The following is a 21488-nucleotide window of genomic DNA, read 5'->3' as shown; positions in this document are numbered from 1 at the left end:
AGTGTAATAAATATAATACACTTGATTTAAAATAATTAATTATTTAATTATTAAATAAAATTTATACAATTTATAATTATATTTACTGTATGTTATACAATATATGTATGATACAGTAAACTTGCAGTATTTTTGGTCTTATTAAATATAATTATATTTTAAATAAACTCAAATTACCACACTGTTAATTTTTATCTTTTCCAGAACTCCCACTTTCTTTATCGTCTATTTTTAATTCACTTATTTCATTAATTTCATCTTTTTTTTCTTTTTCTTCTTCTTCTTCATCAGATTCACTGCTTTCTTCACTCGGCGGAAAATCGGGCATCGCTTAATTAAAAAATATAAATTAATTTTTATCAATAACTCATTAAAGTAAAAGCCCCTATATCCGCTCAGTACCATTAGTCGCTCACTTTAACTGTTAAATGCGTTTTTTATAATTTTTATTAAAAAAAAATTACAACAAAAAATGTTATTATTGATAAATAATTATTTGTGAATCTAAATATATTAAAATATGATGTATCAAATTATTTTATAGTAGATTATAAATTTAAATTAAATGACTGTTTTCAAAATCGCACTCAGCCGGGCATTTTTTACTTTGACGTTCATTCGTTAGATTAAATTTAGAGTACGTCAAATTTTTTAAGAATTGTTACAACTAGGACCAGGATTTTTGCTTTTATTAAAAAATAACAATTAATAATTAATGGTGTCAAATTTTAGAATTACAGTGGAAATATTTGACGTATAAAAAAATTTGTCAAATAAAAGTTGTAGGAAATTTGATTTTCTAGAGAAAATATCTCTTATGATTTTTTTATACGACCAATATTTTCACCGTAATTTAAAAATTAAGATTTTAATAATTAACAAAAATTTGAATATTTCATTATGAATCTCAATTTTGGAATTACGGTGAAAATATTGGTCGTATAAAAAAATCATAAGAGACATTTTCTCTAGAAAATATAATTTCCTACAACTTTTGTTTGAAAAGTTTTTTTATAAGATCAATATTTTCGCCGTAATATTAAACCTTTGAATTATTCATTTCGAAGTTAAGGCAAAAATCTTGTCCCTAGTTATAACTATATCTTATTAAATATATTTTTAAAATTCATGAAATTTTATATTATGAAAGAATAAAGTAGCATAATTTATAAATTATTTGTCCAAATCAATAAACTTATCATAGTTTAATTGATATTGTCTTTGAGCGACTATAGGGCCATGTGCTGATCGAGTAATGGGACATCACAACTTTTAGTGAGCGACTATGGGTACACTCAAGGACCTCATTTAAAATATTAATAATAATTAATCATCAACATTATTCTTCAAACTAAAATTTTATTCTAGTACTCGAAACTTCAAAAAATAACTAAAAAAAAAAAATTTTGGTTTCTCATTTGATTTGATTATTTATATTGAGTGATTTAATCTCACTCCAATGAAAAGTGAGCGGGTGTAGGGGCTTTTACCGTATATTATAAATTAAAAAAAAAATTTACCTAAACGATCAAGTCGTTCTTGTCTCGCATCAGCTAAAAATTTATCCTGGGCAGCAATTATTTCTTCACTGTTTTTACACGCGGCGTAAGCAGTAAGTAATTCTGAGTTAAGTTCTCTAAATGCGTGACCCCATGAAAATTTTCCGAGATAAAAATCAGCTTCTTCAGGGAAACCGGTTATTATTAATGTTGCTGCAATAGCTTCTACACAACTCAGCTGACATGGTTTTCCATAATTAATAGGATTCGCTGCTACTAAAAAGGGCAGTAATCGTGGGTTTGGACTTTTCATTCTACTAAAAGGCGTATCGTCTAATTTTGCCCAACTACAATCCACGACTGCACACCCATTGTCTTTAACTATTTCTCGATCCGTAGGTGAAACACACTTGAGAAAAAAAATTACAATTGTTTTAAATTAAGCAATACTTAATACTTTTTTTTTATTACATAAATATATATGTAATTAATTATTAATTATTAATTACATTTATGTATACGTACTTTTTTTCCAACTGGAGTTAAAACTAATCCTGGAAATCTAGCATTGAGTTTTAAAGTTTTAATAAGACCGTGTCGAGATAATTTTCTTCCAGAACATTTTTTTGGATCGCAATGTTCTAAATCCCACATTGCAACAGGAAAAGGTATTGGTGATTCAACTTCAGCTTCTGAAAATAAATTATCAATACAATTTTTTACTATAAAATTTCAGGCAGGCTCTCGCTTCTAATCTCGATTATTAAAAACGAGCAACCTGCAGTCACTACGCGATTGCCCAAATATCACTACTAAATTTATAAAATACGCAGAAAAAAAGGATTTCTTGCCGCAAAAAATTTGAATTTGCACCAAGAAATTTTATGCATTATCAATTAAATACAAAAATTGTCTTGGGGCGAGAAAAGATTTTTTTGGTCAAGAAATAATTCCTTGCACTAAGTAATTTTTTCTAGTTCTAAATAAATTTTTGTTTTCAATTCACAATGCAAAAAATTTATTGGGGTAAGAAAAAATTTTCTTTAGGCGAGTAAAGATTTTTTGTGTCAATGAATCCTTTTTTTTTCTATGCACACTTTTTTGGCTTTGAGAAGCTTTCTAAAACCAAAAGGGAGCATAAAAATCTGTCATTTTGGAATAAGTAACGCGATATAAATAATATAGCTATATATTCAGTGACATTCAGTCATATTTAGTGACAGAATAATTAAAGTATTAATTTATTTAAAGAAAATAAATACGATCGTCTTTTTTCTCGCGTAATTTAAATGTAATTCGAATGATATAGATCAATCTATTTATCTCAATACTTTGCAATTAAAAAGAGTTTAAACTATGAAAAGGCACAAATTCAAGTCAAGACCTATCTAATGATGCCAATTTAAATAATATCAACTAATTCTATCATATAGATATGGCGGGAACAAAATTTTCCTTATTCTCTTAATGATATAGATAATAATATAGATAATAGAAAATAAATAAATATGTTTATCTATAAATAGCGAGAATGTCTGCTATTATTTTAAAAATAATTCTTATCGTAACTAAACAAAACTTAATAATATTTACTAGTCATCAATTATAATTTATTAATAGATTTTATATAAATCAAATTATTGTGTTCATCCTCATGGCGCAACTTTCAAAAATTTTTCTCTCATATTTTTTTAATGCAAAATACTAATGAAATTTTAATTTAATCGATTGGTCTTTAATTAAATATCTATCAGATGATTAATTATTTTATCCAACAGATATTTTGTCATTTACTAAAATATATATCACAGAAAATTTATTAATGATTCATTTTATTCTATAAATTTTTATAGAAATTTTAAATTTTAAATTGAACTCCATTATAAAATAATTATTTATTATTTATCAATTTCTTTTCAAACTATTGCATTAACTTTTGAAACAGACTACAGCTGTCTAATTTTTTTTTATCACTGAAATGACGACAATATTCATAGATTAAAAGTACAGCTCCATTTTTTATTTCATTTCGACTTTCTTTAAAAAATAAAATAAACATGTTATGTCAACAAATGTTTTTATATAATGGGTACATAAATTGTATATGTACCTATGTAAATATATATATATATATATATATATATATATAATAGAATAGATAATTGATAAAACTAACCTGTCTGTTCATCTTCATGATCAGATTTATCTCTTTCCTGTCTATATCTCTCTTCTTTTCCAACGACATGTCGTTTACGTTTCTCAAGAATTTTATCCCGATTTTTTTTTTTACTCGACATTGTCAATAAATAAATATATATAAAATAAATAAATCTAGTTGTTACAGTACTATTGATATATTTTCGAATTGATGACTAAGAACTCACTCTCACTTTGAGTTAAATTGAAGGTTATGAAACTTCAACAATTAGTAATAATCACAATAACAGATCACGTGTTATTATTTAATATTATAATTACAGTTTTTTTTATAAATGTTACTTATTGCTACAAAATGAATTTATATATATATAAGATGATATAAATATTTTTTCTATAAGAAAAAAATTATAAATTTGACGTTTAATAATTTTTGAATTTTTTTAAAAACGATAAATTTAAAAAAAAATATTTCAAAAAATTGTACCTGTAGTTTTTAAAATTTTCTACATGTGTATATTTTTAGATTTTTTTTTTAAATTAAATTGTTGAAAAAAAAATTTTTAATTGTCTGCTAACGCCAGGATCCTAAATGTCCAGCTGTCAAAAATTTTAAATTCAAATAAAAATTAAAAGAATTATTAAGTTTTACATTCAAATTAAAAAACGAGTATTTAAATTTTCATAAATTAAATAAAATTTAAAATTTATGAAAAATTAATTTTTATTAAAACTTTTAAACTGACAGTTGTTATATTTTACATGAATTTTGAATTTTCCAGAATTTAAAAAAAGGCGCGCAAAGCGCATGTGTTTTATTATAATTGTGTAACACGTGTGACATTTATCGAATGTGTGTAAGTGAAAAACCACTTGTAGAACATGTTTTTCATATATGTATTAAACCAGTAACGTATATTTATTTTATCATACCCCCGTTAGTAATTAATTCATCACTCGTCATTATTTGAATTATCCAAGTGACTTAAATAATTTGACAGGACTTTGACATAAATTCTTATCAATAATAATAGACCCAGTTTTTTTCTTTGCCCGAGGATAACTAAAAATATATATGTAAATAATTTTACAAATGTCACTGAAAAATTACGCGTGTGTCAAAACCTTCATCAATGTGGGGGAAATTTAACAAGTGGCTGTTCCAGTCTCTCAATAACTTTGCGCACATACAAGTCATTTGGATCACATCATATACATATTGTTTTTTTTTACCATTTATTAACTAATAAATAAACAATTTTTCAATCATCAGCCAGACAATTTTATTGGTAACAATCAATTATTATTAATATTAAGGTAAGACAATTAAATACTCGTTGTATAAATAATATTAATTAATTTATTGATTGAAGTAAATTAAAATTTTTTTTTCTTACCAAGGCAATATGAATATTAAGTAAGACAATTGTTTGTCCTACGTGACTTCTATGTGTTAATATCGTGTAATTTTTAAATAAACTTTTTTTTTTCTTTTTTTCTACGAAATTCAAATGTTTATGCGGCTCAGGATATGATAGATCCAGGTACAATATTACTAATGAAAGGATATTAAACTAAACTTTTAGGACATAAATGTTTACTCCTGTCACTTTTACTTTTACTTCAACTGATCACAATGTCAATTATTTATTATTTATTATTTTTCAGAAGACTATTATACTTTTGCACTGCACAATATTCGTAATCCGATAAATATCTTTACTATCCTATTAGAAAAGAAAAATCTATACCGTATTTGTGAGCATTTATACTGTAGTTATAAATATTCATTTAATTTGAATATATAATAAAACTATTTTTCATTTTTTTGCGATACTGAAATTAGCCGTCTAGTAATTTTTTTAATTTTTTAAAAATGATAAAAGAAATGTTTCAGAAAATTGTACTTGTAGTTTTTTAATTTTCTACATGTGCATTTTTTTAAAAATTAAACTGTCGAAAAAAAATTCGAAAATTTTAAATTGTCTGCTAATTTATGAGTGAGAATGTAGCAGACATTAAATTTTAAATTAATAATAAACAGAGTAAATAATTAATAAAATTAAATTTTTAAAAAATGCGCATTTAAAAAATTTCAAAGTTAATAAGTGCATTTTTTTTTAAATTATTTACTCTACTTATTTATAATTTTAAATTTGTCTGGTGGATGCTACATTCACACTCGTGCTAACTTACGGATCATTTTTTTCTTTCAAATTTAATTTATATCATGACTGAAATGTTTTAAACAAATTTTTAAAAATTCAAATTTCATTTACGGGATAAAAAAAATTTTAATGATTAAAAATATAAATGTGTGTTGTCTTGATTTTATGTTTAGATTTTTTTATGTACTGTTTAAAATTTTTTAAAAATAATTATTATAATAATTATTAATTTGTTTTTTAGAAAACGTTGGTAAGGAGGCAATAATAAGAGTAACAGACTGGTTAAGAGGAATCTGGGAGATGAGAAGGAACGGCGGACCAGTGCAGCAATGGGTTGACTCCATTCCATCTCCTACTAAATCTTCAATTGACATCCACGTTGAGTCTCATGAAAGTTCATCGTCATTAGTACCTGAGGAACATCACTCGAAAAAAGTATCATCACTTAAAAATCCAATCATGACTTTATCAGCACCAAGCTCACCAGCAATTACAATGTCAGGCATTCCAAGGTTTGTTATTACAATACACAAATATTTCAAATCGTTACTCATTAAGAAGTAATTCATGACAAATTATAATTAAAGTTTAGTACAGTAAATAAATTTTAGTTTTTCACGCAGTAGATTAGTACGAGATCCAAGTCTGCAATCTGACAGCAGTCACTGCAGCAGCGTGGAAAGTCTTCTGGAGTTACGTAAACCGGATCCAGAAGCTATTCTTCTGGGTCTAGGATTCGGTGGCTATTACAATAATGCCCAACCTGATGGACCACTTTCGCGAATTCCAAAAAGATTTTTGCAACCTTCTAAACTTCGGGGTATTGTTATAGATGAGTTCGTAAGACAGCAGCAAGAGGCCAATGAATCAATCGATACTGCATCGTTGGGATACCGCGGACTTACTGGTAATTTTATTTTGTGAATATCAAAATAATTTACCGCGTAGACTTAAAAGTTAAATTAAATATAGCCTTGAGATGCAATAAAAAATAATTAAGTGTAGGTCTAAAAATAAATATACGATTAATAAATTTTGAACGGAAGTGACGAATAGGCTTTGGGCTATTGGTCTGTATTTGTAAGCTTATGGTGATTTTGTAGGTAGCAACGACACGCTGAGCGTGCCAAAACGCGTGCAACGTCGTAGGTACTCTGGACCTAATGATTTAGTAAGTCTCTTTAATGATGTTGGACGTCACAATATTTATAAAATAAATATTTTATTCTCTTTCAATTTTATTATCTTTTTTTTTTTATTTCTATTTTATTTATTTTTTATTTCGCTTTATGATTGATGAAAATCTCATCATCATTATTTATTTTTAAATCACTTAATTTTTTGACCTTACATTTATTTATTAATATTTTTTTTTACGCCCAACATATGAGAGATAAACTATAATCTTTATTTTATTTAGCTATCGATTTCTAGTTTTAAAAACGTCAGATTATTTTTTATTTATTTTATTTTGCTTTGACTATTGATAAATTTTTTTTCTGTTAAATTTATTCTGTTGTGTGCTTTGGCTTTAGCATGTGATTTTTAATTTATTTATAAACATAAATGGAATTTTCCTTCAATAATTTTATGTGGTATAAATTTTAATTTAATTATTATTTTAATTTAGGATCACCATATGTAGCGCCATCAGAAATAGTTCAGAAAATCATGGAACGTTTGCGGGAACACGAGAGTCATGAATTGGATCTACAAACAATTTATAATAATAATAATAGTAACAATCAAAATAATGATAGCAGTGCAGAGGCACACAATTCTCATGCAATGCCGGAAGTTCGACTCTCTGTACTGTCACCCAACAATAGACAATTTCTTGATCGAGAACGTTCACGAAGTCCTGACATGCGAAACAAACGTATGATCATAGGTAAAGTTTAATTTAAAACAATGAAATTCAAATAGAATAACAAGTTTGATAAAAGTTTTTAAACTATTCCTATTATTTTAATTCAAATGAATGATAACTTTATATATATTTATATACATGCAATAATATGACGGAAAAATTTTATTTAAATTATTCTCATCCCCGTCAGATTGCATTATGACGTCGCTACAAAACCTTTATATGTACAGACTCCATAGTATTTCTCTAGCATTTTTACCCAGAACAATTTTCAAGCTCAAGCTCTACTCCGAAAATTCTATTCAATGATAAGACTGGATAGTATTATTTTGGTAATCTTGTCATTTTTTTTTTTTTTTTTTTTTATTCAAAGTCTCTTTTTAACTGCCGGAGCCATTAGCGACTATAAACTGTTGAGACTTGGGGATTTTTTTAAGGTCGACGTTAAGCCAAATCTCAGAGAACTGATTTTTCGACTAACACTGGGATTAAATCCCACGTCTGGCCAGTTACCAAGTTCGAGCAGTAAGCCTACTTACCCCTTGGTCATGGTGACTGGTTGAGTCTTGTCATTTAATAGAGAAGTCTCAGAATAAACATAAGTTTATGATAGTCATAAGATAAGAAACCCAGTACCTGATCAGGGAACTAGTACCCAATCCCGGAACTAGTACCCAATCCAGGAACTAGTACCCGATCCAGGAACTAATACCTGATCACTCATATATTTGTATATCTCTATATTTACTAAATACATGAAGTGATCGAGTACTAGTTCCCTGATCAGGTACTAGGTCTTTTACCTCATTTTCGGTAGAGAATTGTAATGGAGTTGTCTGTGTATAGAGAGGTTCTGTAGCGACTTTTTATTATTGAAAGGTCACTTGAAAATAAATTTTTAAAAAAATATAAAAAATAATAAATAAATAAACGAGTTTTAAATATTTCAGGACAAAAATCATTTGCTTTTAATGGAGACGGTGAACTTATAGAAATAATAAAACCTGAAAATCACCAGAATTGTGTACCAAGTAACAACTCGACTGACTCTAAAACTGACCTAAAAAATTCCTATAGATCAAGCTCAATTACTGATAATAAAGACTTTATTTGTCAGACGCATGATAATAAATCATCAGAAAAATTAAAAAGAAAAATAATAAAACAAAAATTTATTGATGATACTTTTGATTCATTATCTGGATCTGATCTAAGTACAATTGAATCTGAATCAACTGCAGATGATTTAAATACAAGTAGTAATAAAAATGAATCAGTAGAAAATAATGGAAAGAATTGTAGTTTAAATTCAAGACAATCACGTAAACTTACACGAGATAACAGAAATCAACAAGAATATGATGTGACGTCAAGCAGCTTTCGAAGAGCCAGTGATGGTTCATATAATTTTGATGATAAGCATTCGAGTTACAGTAGCGAGGAAGGTCGGCGGTTCAGTGACGGAGTTATAAAACAGGCATCTGATAGAAGACGGAGTTTTCGACGTCAAGCAAGAATTAATGACGTCGAAGCTGCGTCTTATGAGAATGATGATGTTCCAGTTGACCAAGAAAATATTAAATTACCATCGATTACTATCAGTTCGAGTGAACGTTTAGAACCAGAGCTTAACTCTGAAACTTCTTGTAATTCAGAACGTCGTGAGCTTTGCTGTAAAAGCGACCAGTCGGAACAGTTGTGCAGACATGATGCTGATTCTCCAGACTGTTGTTATCATGCCAGCAGCACTAGTTGCTGGAGAAAGATGCGTAAAATAATTAAGAAGAATCAAAAACTGGAGAATATGGTGGTAAAAAGTAGAGAGGAAATGGCTGAGATCCGAGGGATGCTCAGCAGCGTTTTATCTGTGAGAATGGAACCTGGATTTTGATTGCTCAGATAATCAAAAAAATAATTATTTAATCAAGTGCCAAGAGTTCTTAATTATAACGCCAATTATTTAAGTATCTACATACGTAATTAAGTTTAATTTGAAGCCTAATACATAATTAATATTACAAAGACCTCATTTGCCTAAAATATTTGGCTGTTTATAAATAATCTTGTTACTTTTTACAAAGTTTACTTATGAAGACGTCACTGTTTTAAATAAACTCGTTATCGTCTGGTTGAAGACACTGATATCAGTAAAATAACAAGGGAAAAGTTTGATAGTAGAGTAAATGGAAAGAAAAAATTAATTTATTAATTGATAGTCTTCCAATAATTTAAAAGCATTTTTTTGATTCTGTTTTTTATTTTTTGTTATGACAGAAAATTAAAATAGTGCCTAAGAAAAAATAATGGAATATATTTATTTTATTAGAAATTCAAAAATATTTTTTATTGAATTTAATAATAGAAAGAAAAAAATACGATACTGAAATTAGACGTCTGATAATTTTTGGATTTTTTTTTTTAATGATAAAACAAAAAAAAAAATATTTTGGAAAAATGCATCTGTAGTTTTTAAAATTTTCTACATGTGCATATTTTTAGTTTTTTAAATTAAGGCCAATTTTAGACAGCCCGCACTTTTTAAAAATATTCAGTGACTCATCGTAATGATCGTATTCAAATTTTGATAATTAATTTAAAAAATTATTTACAGTTGACATCAATTAGGAGGTAAACAAAATTGGAAAATTTCCAGGCTAAAATTTATTTACTAAATTTCGTTCAACTCCAAATTGATGACAACTGTCAGTAATTTTTTCAAAAATCAATATCTCGGTGAAATTGTAGCTGCGTATCTTTTTTCAATCAATGCTTTAATTTTCTTGAAATTAATTAATAAAATTTCAATACGCTTATGACAGTTCAGTCATTGAATATTTTCAAAAAGTGGGGGCACTGTTTGAGAATGTCCTTAATTGAAAAAAGGACAACGTATCTGCATTTTCACTAAGATATGAATTTTTAAAAAAATTATTTAGTTGACATCAATACGAGTGTGAATATAGCAGACATCAGACAAATTTAAAATTATAAATAAATAGAGTAAATAATTAAAAAAATAAAATTTTGAAAAAATGCACTTGTTACTTTTAACACTTTTTAAACGCGCATTTTTTCAAAATTTTATTTTATTAATTATTTACTCTATTTATTGATAATTTTAAATTTGTCTGTCGAAGAATTTGATGTCGATTTCTTAAATTTGTAGCCTACAGTATATTCAAAACAAAAAATTTTGTCTAACTCCTAATCGATGACAATTGTAAGTCATTTTTTTAAAATTCTATATCTCGGCGAAATTGTAACTTTGTCCTTTTTTCAGCCAACGCTTTAATTTTTTAAAAATTAATTAATAAAATTTCAAAACGACCATTACAATTGTTATTGAATATTTTTAAAAAGTGGAGAGGGGGGGGGCACTGTTTGAGAATGCCTTTTAATTGTTGAAAAAAAATCCAAAAATTGTTTATTGTCTGCTAGCTTCAGGATCATATTATTGGACTATGGGACTAGTAATTGTTCTTGAATGAATATAAACATCATATATATAACGATCAAGTTTGTTGAATCTCTTGGAATAATTTATAAAAAAAAAATTATCCAGTTAAATACATATCATATATCTTATTCTACTTACCATAGATACTTACAATAATCTATATACATTTTAAAATTTAATTTAATTTGTTACTTACCTTTTATAGATTTAAATTTACAAAATTAAATTATCGTAATTCCTAATATTATACTTAGAGTTTAAAACTTCGACCACAAATTTATCTTACAAAATAATAAATCAAAAACTTACTGGAATTTTACCAAAAACTTTGTCACAATAAAATATAATTAAAAAAAAAAATATATAAGTTTTATTTCTCTGATATAAATAATAGCTGATAATTCTCCTCAATAAATAATTAAAAATATCGTACTGATATTTCCTAATAGGATTAAAATTTAAACTTTAATATATTAATTGTGAAATAAAATATATACGTATCAATTGTTGTTTTTAGTATCGCAATTCAAGGTTACTTATATATAATTAAATCATAAATAAATGCATGTTAAGTCGCCATAATTTTATTTAAATAACCATTATCATAATGAACGACAAAAAAATTTGAAGACCATACTTTTTTTAATTTTTTTTTTTATCTTTTTGCACTTACACATTATAATTACAAAATTTTATCAGGATTTAATTACAGTTAATTAACGTAATTTTGTTTTATAATTATACATTAGAACACGTTGCATTACAGAATTATAATTATCGATTTCATTTTTTTTTTAATGATAAATAGTATATGTATATATTTATTTATTTATTAATATGTTAAGTTAATGTTTAAAAAAATTTTTACTTATAATTTTGCAAGTATTTTTTTTTTTAATTAATAATTTGAAATTTTTTTATCCACTAAATTAATGACTCGTCAGCATGGTCTTCATGTTTACATTTTATTTTATTAAAATAATAACGATTTTAAAACTGAATTTTACGACAGACATTTTGATAGATTGATAGAATAGCAAAGACCGGGTCGATAAATGCATGAAAACTTTAATTTTTTAATTAAACTTCAATTAACTATTTAACATTAAATCCGTTTTTTTTTTTTTTTTTTTTTTGATAACTAAAAAAGAAATTTTTACTGTAGAGTTTTGACCAGTTAAAATTTTTTAATCGATAATTTAAATTTAAATCTAGAAAAAAAGAATTATAACCGGAAAAAGTATAAGTAAGTTTAAATTATTTAATAGACATATCGATAATTATGATTATTTTATTAATTACGAGCCTCATGTTCTCTCATAAATTAAAATCGTTATAAATATGGTAATTGTTGCATTGGTAAAACTTAAAAAAAAAAAATACCAGTCTACGATCTGGAAATATTAAATCCTTTGATGTATTGGCGGTCGAAAAAAATAATCGCGAAAAATATAAAATAGTAATAAATAAAAAAAAAATGTTATTGTTTGCCATTATAATTATTAAGACAGAGAGACAGAGGACTGTTGATGATGATAATTATTAATTATAGGGCTTACTTTACAACTTCTTGCTGTTGTTGCTCGTCGAGATGAAGCTCGACGATTACTTCATTTCTGTTTTGCACCTTGAAGGTAACCTGAGCAGCCAAGTATTTGTCTTTATTACTTGCTGACCATCCCGAGTACTGAAAAAGAAAAAAAATTATTACGGGCACAAAATAAATTATAAAAAAAAGAACGGCGTGAAAAATGAATGAAAAACTTTAAATCTTTTTCAAAGATTTAAATTTTCTTACCGTGGATGTGCTTTTGTATAAAGTTTTGCCTTCTTCTTTAAATGGTAAATATTTTTGCAACAAAGCTTTGCCGTCTATCCTCCATAAAGTTGGATCGTTGCTACCACCGACATCAGCTTTAGCAACAACAAATGCCCCTGACTATAATTAAAAATAAATAATTATAATAATAGGGCTGTGCAAATTGGATTCAAATAAAAACTGGCTTCGATTTGAAAATTTTCAAACTATTCGTAACTTTTCGAATCTTTCAAATATACAATTTTTCTCTTGAGGAAAGCTTAGTTTTTAAAGTAACCAAAATTATTTTTTTCTAAATTCGTGTCGAGCTCTACCTCTGACTAAAATTTGAATCAATGGAAAAATTATCACAATTTTAAGTCATTGAAAATAAAATTTTGTAATTATTCGAAATATTTCCACAACTTACGAGTCCCCAAGTAGCAGACTTGACTTTGTGACATCTATAAGATGTCAGATTCTAGACTTTTTTGATACATCGATAAGGCACCAAAATGGTGACAAAACAATCAGAAATTTGTTAGCGAAAAAATATCTGGTTAAAAGACTTGACACGAGTGACGACAAAAAATAAGTCATCGAAATGATTTTTTAATTGAAATGACTTTTTTATGACGGAAAAAAGAAGACAAATTTTCTATGACTCTAAGACCAACATCTGTACGTCTTATTTACATAAAAAAAACTGGACTTTGAGACAAAAAAAATTTGTCGTCCTTTAAAATGACATAGTAAAGTTGTCTTTGTGTTACTTGGGTCATTCAAAAAATTAAAACTATTCAAAAGTTCCAATTATTCGATTCAATACAAATAATTCTCAAGTTCATCCCTAAATAATACACATGTAATAAACATACTGTGTAGTCCTTTGGTGGTATCCCAGACGACTCATGAAAACTGTTGTCATCAGAGTCCTCATCTTCATCCTCCTCTTTTTTGGACCGTCGTTTCTTTTTAGATTTTGTCGGTGAATCGGAGTCAGAATCTTCTTCTTCATCTTCTTCGCCTTCATTATCCTCATCATCTTCCTCTTCTTCTTCTTCATCTTCCGAGTGTTGTCTCTTCTTGTTAGCAGCAGCTCTTCTTGGCCTCTTTTTAGCTCCACCCTTAAGTAATTTATATTTTTTATAAGTACTCACACATCTATATATATTATATATATACATCAAGTAATAGCTCAATAACAATTAATGAAATTTACGCCAATGGGTGACACGCATTTAGATTATCACTTATCGCATAAGTTATCAATTATTCTTAAATTTTAGTCATAACAAATAAAATATGTTAATTAATTTTATCGATTACCATTAAATGAATTAATAAAACTTAGTAAAATTAATATATCAAGTAAATAAATTTAAATGTATCAGTGGCGCTACTGTGCTGCCGGCAACCCCATCTTGCCGCTCAACTTCAGTTGTCCAAAGAAAAGTAATAATCGCTCTATACTACAAAATATGCATTAACTAACACAAGATACCAAGCATTCCTGCCTTTATAATCTATCAATACATCTAGCAACGAAGCCTTCGCCATTTATCACCAGACTTCAAACTTATGAATAATAAATTTATTTATTTAAAACGTTGGTTCCATTCTCATTGATAGCAGCCCCATATTTTTTCACAAATTACTTTATTTTTACTCGATATTCCAACCAATAACCTGACTAATAATTTAAACAAATAATCAATAACTGTCAGAGAGACAATACAAGTGCGTATTTATTGATACTATCATAAATATCGATGCTAGTATAAAGTATTTGAAAATTTCAGTACCCCAAGCGACCATGAATTTTTTAAATCAGAAAACTTCTGCTTCTAAATAAAATTCAAATTTAAAAAATTTTTAAATTTAAAAATGATATTAATTTTTTTTAAATTATTGATAACAATGATAAGTAAGTGACATAATAATTTTAATAAAAGCGTCAGTACCTCTGCCCCTTCTAACTCTTCATCGGATGCTTCTTCACCCATTTCCTCAGGATCGTCCGCTGAATATTCGTCGTCGTCGGACACTTCTTTGTTTTTCTTCATATTATTGCCTTTGCGCGAAATTTTTGCGGCTTTTTAATAAACAATATGAGGATATTTATATTTATATTATTGATGCTTTGCTGTGTAAAAAAAAACACGACGTGCGTTAATCACTGCAAACAATATGGCGGTCAGAAGGCGCCGAACGCCGCGGCTCGTGATCTTCCCAGCGCGCAACAGTTACTGCGCATTGATCGCGCATGCGCGGGGAAATTTTTCAATTTTTAAAACCGGGAGTTTTGAATTTTTTTAAAAATCATATTTTTTAATAAATTACTTTTGTTTAAATTAAAAACTAATTAATTTTAATTGTTGGTTTAGTTTTTTACTACAAATAAATTTTTATTTGAACAGAAGATTTGAAAATTTTTCGGTTTAATATTTGATACTTTTTTTTATTAAAAAAATATTTTTACGAGACAAATAAATTAATTGAGTGGAAGGTCAATAATTATTATTGTAAGTAGGAGTTAATTTTGAATTTTGAAGTTAAAATTTAAATAATTTGACAGAAATTTGCAGTGGATTAGAAGATGAATTTAAAAACTTTTTAATTGATAATTATTTTTTTTTCTTTTTTTTGTTAAATGATCAATATATACATGGGCCAAGCGCTTGCGTGGATAATACATTCTTGCAGGACATAATAAACGCGGTTTCAGTATTTAGAGGGTTGTTGGAAGATCGACACTAGAGGAAGAGGAGATAAAGTGAAAGAAAGGGGAGAGAGTAAGGACAGGGGAGGAGAGTGAGATAAATAGAATAAGAGAGAAAGTTAAAAGCAATTTCACTTTTAAAATAGCAAAGCCATAAGACAATGTTTGAACTGTATGGGGTGAGCAGAGATGGTATGGTTTTTCACTCCCCACCTCCTAGACGAAAAGACGTTGACATACTTGAGGTAAGTGCGGCTGTCCAAGTTCAAAATACAGTAACTGAAAAAAATAAATTTTTTAAATATGTAGTGAACCCTGGTAGAAATTTTTCGGAATTTTATCTGAAAAACTCAGTTCTAAAATTCTAAAGACTTTTTCAGAGAAAAGTCCGAAAAATTTCCACCAGGGAATCAAATTCACAAGACTCCACTGAAACTAAAAATACTAAAAAAATAATTTTGAAAATTTTTCCCTTACTGTGTTTTTAAATTGGGCCCGAGTATGCAAAATTTGAATTTGTAAATCATTAAGAATAAAAAAAATTTGTTTTGTTCTGCTTATAAGATTAAAAATTATCCAGTTGTGTTGTAAAGCAAAAAAAGTATTTAAATAAAATTTATATTGCAGACATGTCTTCAATTATCTTCACCGGAATTAATGAGAAAATTGCCAAACGGTGACGCTTTGCATCACCTCAAAAATAATTCACGAGTCTCTACGTTAGTTGCTGAGAAAGACAAAGAACCAGCGCGAGAACGAGGTAATTTCAATGTAATTTAAAAAAATAAAATTTGAAAATTTAAATCAATAATTAAATTATTTACTATCTTTTTTGTAACTTACATCACACAATATTCCATTTACTTTCCACTTTTTATTTATGCAATAAATAAAATTTACTTTCGAGATTAGCAAAAAAATAATTTATTAAATTGTTGAAGACAAAATTTTCCGCGATTTTGCATTATGTTTATTGACCACTAACTTACATAAAGTAAAGCGTGACACCGCGATGAACTTAAGATTTACATGGATTTCTTTTCACGGATGATTAACTTGTAATTTATTCCGGTAGAACTGTCATTGATACCAAAGTTATTTCCTTTAGTTACACTAAATCTATTAACAATTTAAAAATAATTGTTATTTGACTATTAATAAGATGCTCTAATTATTTTTCAGGCCGTAGTACAGGAAGACGGTGGCTCGTAATGTGCGGAGTATTTTTTCTAGGCTGTGCTTTAGTAGCTGGAGTAGGTTTACCTTTAGCCTTAGAATTACGTAGCTCTCATTTACTTGAAGCGAGACTTCAAGTCGTCAAAAGAATACTCAGCGAAACTCCTCTGATAGATGGACGGAATGATTTCGCTTGGAATCTTCGAAAGCACCGCGGTACTCATTTACGGGATTTCCCATTTGATAAAGATTTGTCATTGAATGCTAGTTTCGATAACTATTGGCAGACTGATCTAGTGAGACTCGATCATGGCAACATGGGCGCGCAATTTTGGTCAGCTTATGTTCCATGCGAATCACAATTTCTGGATGCTGTTCAATTAACTTTGGAACAAATAGACATTGTGAGAAGACTGACAGCTAAGTATCCATCGAGAATGAGACTCGTTACTTCGAGTAAAGAATTGGAAAAAGCTCACAAAGATGGTGTGCTTGCAAGTCTTGTTGGTATTGAAGGTGGCCACAGCATTGGAGCATCAATGGCTGTATTACGGAGCTTCCATTTACTTGGCGCGCGATATATGACATTGACACATAAATGTAACACACCGTGGTAAGAAAAATATACTTATATTTTACTATTATCTACAAGGTTTCATTTAAATTATAATTTACTCTTTACTGGCCTTCTTTTTCTTCTTTTACTTCGGGGTAGAACTACTAGTTTCTGGACACTAAGTACCTGTTTTTGACACTTTGATAATTTTGATAAGATAATTTATACAATAGGCAAAAATGTCACAAGTCTTTCTCACATAATCAAGGATACTTCAATTACACTTATTGTCGTAGGAATTTTTTGTATTCTTTGTACATGAAAATAAAAATTCAAATGTCGGAAACTGGTTCTTCTACTCTATAAATTTCGTTTTGTTAAAAAATTTTGGCTCAATACACAGAAAAAAGTGAACTGTAAAAAAGTAATGAGGTTTTCATAACTTTTTTACTGTTTGAAATATTAATAAGGCGGCAAAAAAGCGGGTCTATTAAATGGAATGAAGATTTAAAAATATACTAGAGATCCGTTAAAATATGATAATATGAAAGAAAAAATAGTAAGACAGTTTTTAAAGTTTCAAACAAGAAAAACTTCCAACATTGTCACCAGTATTATAAAATGTAACCCACAAATTTTCAAAACGACTTTTTTAAAAGTTAAATCTTTAGCACAATTTCCAAGATGTATTCAAATATTATGTATAAAATTTAATTAAAAATTATCTACTTTAAAATCAGCGCCTGTTGTAAAATTTTTTAAATGTGGGTTAGGGTCTCTTAGATAATTGATGATGATATGGAAGTAAGTAATTTAGTAGAATAGCTAAAATTCAACCGCAAAATATGGTCGCAATGTTTTGAACAATAAAAATTATTAGCTTTTGATTACGTAGATTATTACTTTTGTGTAAAAAAAATTCACGGGCTGGGCATCAAGATTTACTTATGATAAAAAATTAAATATTTAAATTTAAGGGCTGATTCTTCTTCAGTAGAAGATCCAAATGAAGACGCACCGCTAGACTTTCACAGTGACGGTCTATCAACTTTTGGTAAATCAGTTGTGAAAGAATTAAATCGATTAGGAATGCTTGTAGATCTTTCTCATGTTTCTATTCGTACGATGAAAGATACGCTGTCGATGACTAAAGCCCCGGTAATATTTTCTCACAGTGCTGCTCGTGCACTTTGCAATTCATCTAGTAACGTTCCTGACGATATACTCAGATACTTGGTAAAATTTAAATACTTAAAAAAATGTAATCCACTGTAAAAAATTGGGAGTGATTACGGATTTTATTTAAATCTGAATTCATTCGAAGTTCCGGAGTTTCGAAAAAATTCACTTCGTATATGGAGTAAATTCGGAGTTGGTTTTTCAGCGGAGAGATTTCGGAGTGATCTGGATTTTTTAAAAATTTGCATTCACTCCATATTTGAATCGTTTATTTGAGAAACCCCATAAGTCAAGAAAACTAAATTTTTTAGGAAAGACAAAAAACATTTTTTTGGAAAAGCTTGACATTAAAATAATAAATAAATAATTGAATACAATAGTGCTAGCGTCTCTGAAAAAGATTCCAACAAGAAAAATTTAATTTTTCAACTGAAACTACTTAAAAAAATTATTTAAAGTTGATTGACTTATGAGGTTTCTCAACCAAACGGAAAAAAAATTTATAAAATCATTGTTTTTTTAAATGTTTCCACTCAAATCATTTATTACACTGATAAAATGAAGTATTAAATATGTATTTGAACTCTGAAACTCAGAAATTACAAAAAACTATAATTAATTTAAACATTTTAATTAGTCATATAACAGTCAACAATAAAACAATATTTGAAATTAATTTCCGAAAAAAGCGCGAATTTTAAATAAAATTCTTACTTATGGGATTTCTCAATTAAATGAAATTGCTGTCATCCGGTTAATTTTTTTTTAAACGCTGATTTGATGCATATTTTGATTGGTTTCTATGGAGGGACATCCAAAGAACCCAAAAATCCAAAAAACCCAATTTCGTAAAAAACATGACATGGGGTTTCTCAAATAAACGATTCATTTAATCCACGTTCACTCCGCAAATTTTTTACAGTCTAAAAATAATCATTAGTTTTCTATACTCAATTAAATTTTAATTTTTTAGTCATTGAACGGTGGCCTGGTGATGATCAGCTTCGACAGCGCTCATCTTAGCTGTGGAGATGCAGCTTCTATGTATGACGTAATCGGTGAGAGAAAGAAATTTTTTACCTAAAAAAAAAAATAACTAGACAATACTTTTTAAAATTATTTCCAATTTATTTTTTCATCCTTTTTTAGCGCACATAAATCATATACGAAAAACCGCAGGGGTTAATCATGTAGGTCTTGGTGCTGGATACGACGGTATAATGAGGTCAGTTAAATTCAATGAAACAAAGAAACCACAAACAAATGTTCGTTTCAAGTATTGCAATATATTTATTTATCATTTATTTTTTCTTTTAAATTATCATAGGCAATTTGTATTCAAGTAGCAGCTTTTCTTTATCCATATTTTTATTTTATATTCTTAAAAATTAGTAAAACAAAGGAGATTTCATATCTATTTGATATTTAAATATGCCCTCCACAGTCCACCAACAGAACTTCCTGATGTCTCGGGTTATCCTTTATTATTGGCTGAATTAACGCGAGATCGTCAATGGTCTGCATCAGACATAAAGAAACTCGTGGGTGGAAATTTGATTAGAATAATGAAAGAAGTTGAAAATCATGCCGCTTCTTTGTCCAATCAGTCACCAAATGAGGAATGGATACCTCAAGAACTTATCGAGGACACGTCTTATTGTCGTTATCACGATGAATAATTTTTTAAAAATAATTACTCATCAATTGCTATGTAAAAAAATTAGACTAGTTAAACTGTTTACTATTTTATAAAAAAATAAAAAAATTATTTACATTAAAAAAAAAATACTAATAATAATAATTAAAATTTTAATTATTTCCTTACATACCCCATATATTTTTACATACCCCGATTATTGAGATACTCTCGATAAATCTTCTATACAATATAATCGGTATCAATTTAAACATTCAAGCGACTCGGGTACGCTCTAGTGAATTGAATCGATCTTATAAATAGAGTATTAAACTTGCAAACTAGACTCGGAATAATGAGCTGATGAGTTTGTTTTAGTCGATTGGTAACGACTGTAAAATATCAGTATTTGTTATTTTATTTTTTAAATTTAAATTACATTATTTTACATCTTTTATCTCCCGCTGTATTAAATATCCTTAGATATTTTGGCATAACTCCAGTTTAAAACAGTCTACTTTCTTCGACTTAATTTACGCGTGACTCGTGAACGTTCGAGAAAGCCCCAACCGTATCATTGAATTTAATAATTGATGTTAAAGTACACGCGTATAGTAAATAAATCTTTATCTAATGGTTGTAAAAAAATTTGGTCAAATTTAAAAGTCGACAATAAATTGATGTTTAGTCACAAGTGTTACAGCTTTAACTCCTTGTTAAGTAATGAAATTATGTGTAATTATTATGTGGCGTTTTTAGTTAATTAGTTAATTAATTTAGTTGGGTAATTTTTTGTATAAAAGCTCGTAACGATGATTGAAAGATTTATATAGACGATGTTAAATCGGGTAATGTTAACACGAATTATTAAATTAATCAAGTACTTGGACGAATTGTTTCTTGGTAGTCTCTGGCAGTTAATAAGTTTGAGAGATGAAAGCCGAAAACCCACACATTATTAATATATATATTGGACAAAGAAAAATAATGGTCGGTTTTTTTTATTGTAAAAAAAAATTATTAGCGAGGGTAATGGGAATCAATGATTTTCTCTAATATATATGTGTTAGGGTGATAAAAAAAACAACCTATCGAATTTATAGCTTAAAAATGACCTATATATCGAGAAAAAAATTCTACTGTTGGGAAAAATTTTTACCTCAATTTCAAAAGGCTTCGGTAGCGATTTGAATTTTCACATTTAAATAACGCGCCAAAAATTTATTTTTATTCAAAATATTGTAACTTCTGACCTGAGATAAAGATTTGG

The 21488-nt window shown here is 27.7% G+C and overlaps 4 protein-coding genes across 8 annotated transcripts; 2 read left to right on the top strand and 2 right to left on the bottom strand.

Annotated features, from left to right (window-relative positions):
* Positions 1 to 21: 21 nt before the first annotated feature.
* LOC130669730 (18S rRNA aminocarboxypropyltransferase) lies at positions 22 to 3914 on the bottom strand. Of its 2 annotated transcripts, none has more exons than XM_057472770.1 (4): positions 3676 to 3914; positions 2025 to 2191; positions 1521 to 1908; positions 22 to 330 (listed from the first exon to the last, which is right to left on the bottom strand). In XM_057472770.1, exons 1-4 carry the CDS (start codon positions 3794 to 3796, stop codon positions 185 to 187), a joined length of 822 nt encoding a protein of 273 aa, XP_057328753.1. In that variant the 5' UTR covers positions 3797 to 3914; the 3' UTR covers positions 22 to 184. The 2 variants fall into 2 exon arrangements, with proteins under 2 accessions (XP_057328753.1, XP_057328754.1); XM_057472771.1 differs by lacking the exon at positions 3676 to 3914 and adding an exon at positions 3093 to 3114.
* A 794-nt stretch (positions 3915 to 4708) lies between these two features.
* LOC130669728 (putative uncharacterized protein DDB_G0274535) lies at positions 4709 to 11482 on the top strand. 4 transcript variants are annotated; one of them, XM_057472764.1, is made up of 5 exons: positions 4709 to 4973; positions 6066 to 6336; positions 6436 to 6731; positions 7455 to 7715; positions 8645 to 11482. In XM_057472764.1, exons 2-5 carry the CDS (start codon positions 6125 to 6127, stop codon positions 9583 to 9585), a joined length of 1710 nt encoding a protein of 569 aa, XP_057328747.1. In that variant the 5' UTR covers positions 4709 to 4973; positions 6066 to 6124; the 3' UTR covers positions 9586 to 11482. The 4 variants fall into 4 exon arrangements, with proteins under 4 accessions (XP_057328747.1, XP_057328746.1, XP_057328744.1 ...); XM_057472763.1 differs by lacking the exon at positions 4709 to 4973 and adding an exon at positions 5063 to 5200 and having other exon boundaries at positions 6451 to 6731; XM_057472761.1 differs by lacking the exon at positions 4709 to 4973 and adding an exon at positions 5063 to 5200.
* Positions 11483 to 11745: 263 nt separating this feature from the next.
* Positions 11746 to 15167, bottom strand: LOC130669723 (nucleolin-like). The gene is made up of 4 exons (XM_057472756.1): positions 14914 to 15167; positions 13828 to 14076; positions 12950 to 13090; positions 11746 to 12838 (listed from the first exon to the last, which is right to left on the bottom strand). The coding sequence occupies exons 1-4, from the start codon at positions 15013 to 15015 to the stop codon at positions 12707 to 12709; spliced, it is 624 nt and encodes a 207-aa protein (XP_057328739.1). The 5' UTR covers positions 15016 to 15167; the 3' UTR covers positions 11746 to 12706.
* A 483-nt stretch (positions 15168 to 15650) lies between these two features.
* LOC130669720 (dipeptidase 1-like) lies at positions 15651 to 20342 on the top strand. Its single transcript, XM_057472753.1, has 7 exons — positions 15651 to 15916; positions 16299 to 16431; positions 16854 to 17460; positions 18381 to 18639; positions 19556 to 19640; positions 19732 to 19807; positions 20027 to 20342. The coding sequence occupies exons 1-7, from the start codon at positions 15833 to 15835 to the stop codon at positions 20259 to 20261; spliced, it is 1479 nt and encodes a 492-aa protein (XP_057328736.1). The 5' UTR covers positions 15651 to 15832; the 3' UTR covers positions 20262 to 20342.
* The last annotated feature ends 1146 nt before the right edge of the window (positions 20343 to 21488 follow it).

The sequence above is a fragment of the Microplitis mediator genome, chromosome 6, assembly GCF_029852145.1.
Source record: "Microplitis mediator isolate UGA2020A chromosome 6, iyMicMedi2.1, whole genome shotgun sequence".
In the NCBI taxonomy this organism is placed as follows: domain Eukaryota; kingdom Metazoa; phylum Arthropoda; class Insecta; order Hymenoptera; family Braconidae; genus Microplitis; species Microplitis mediator.
Note: the sequence above shows the minus strand (reverse complement) of the source record. Positions and strands in the feature narration are given on the sequence as shown.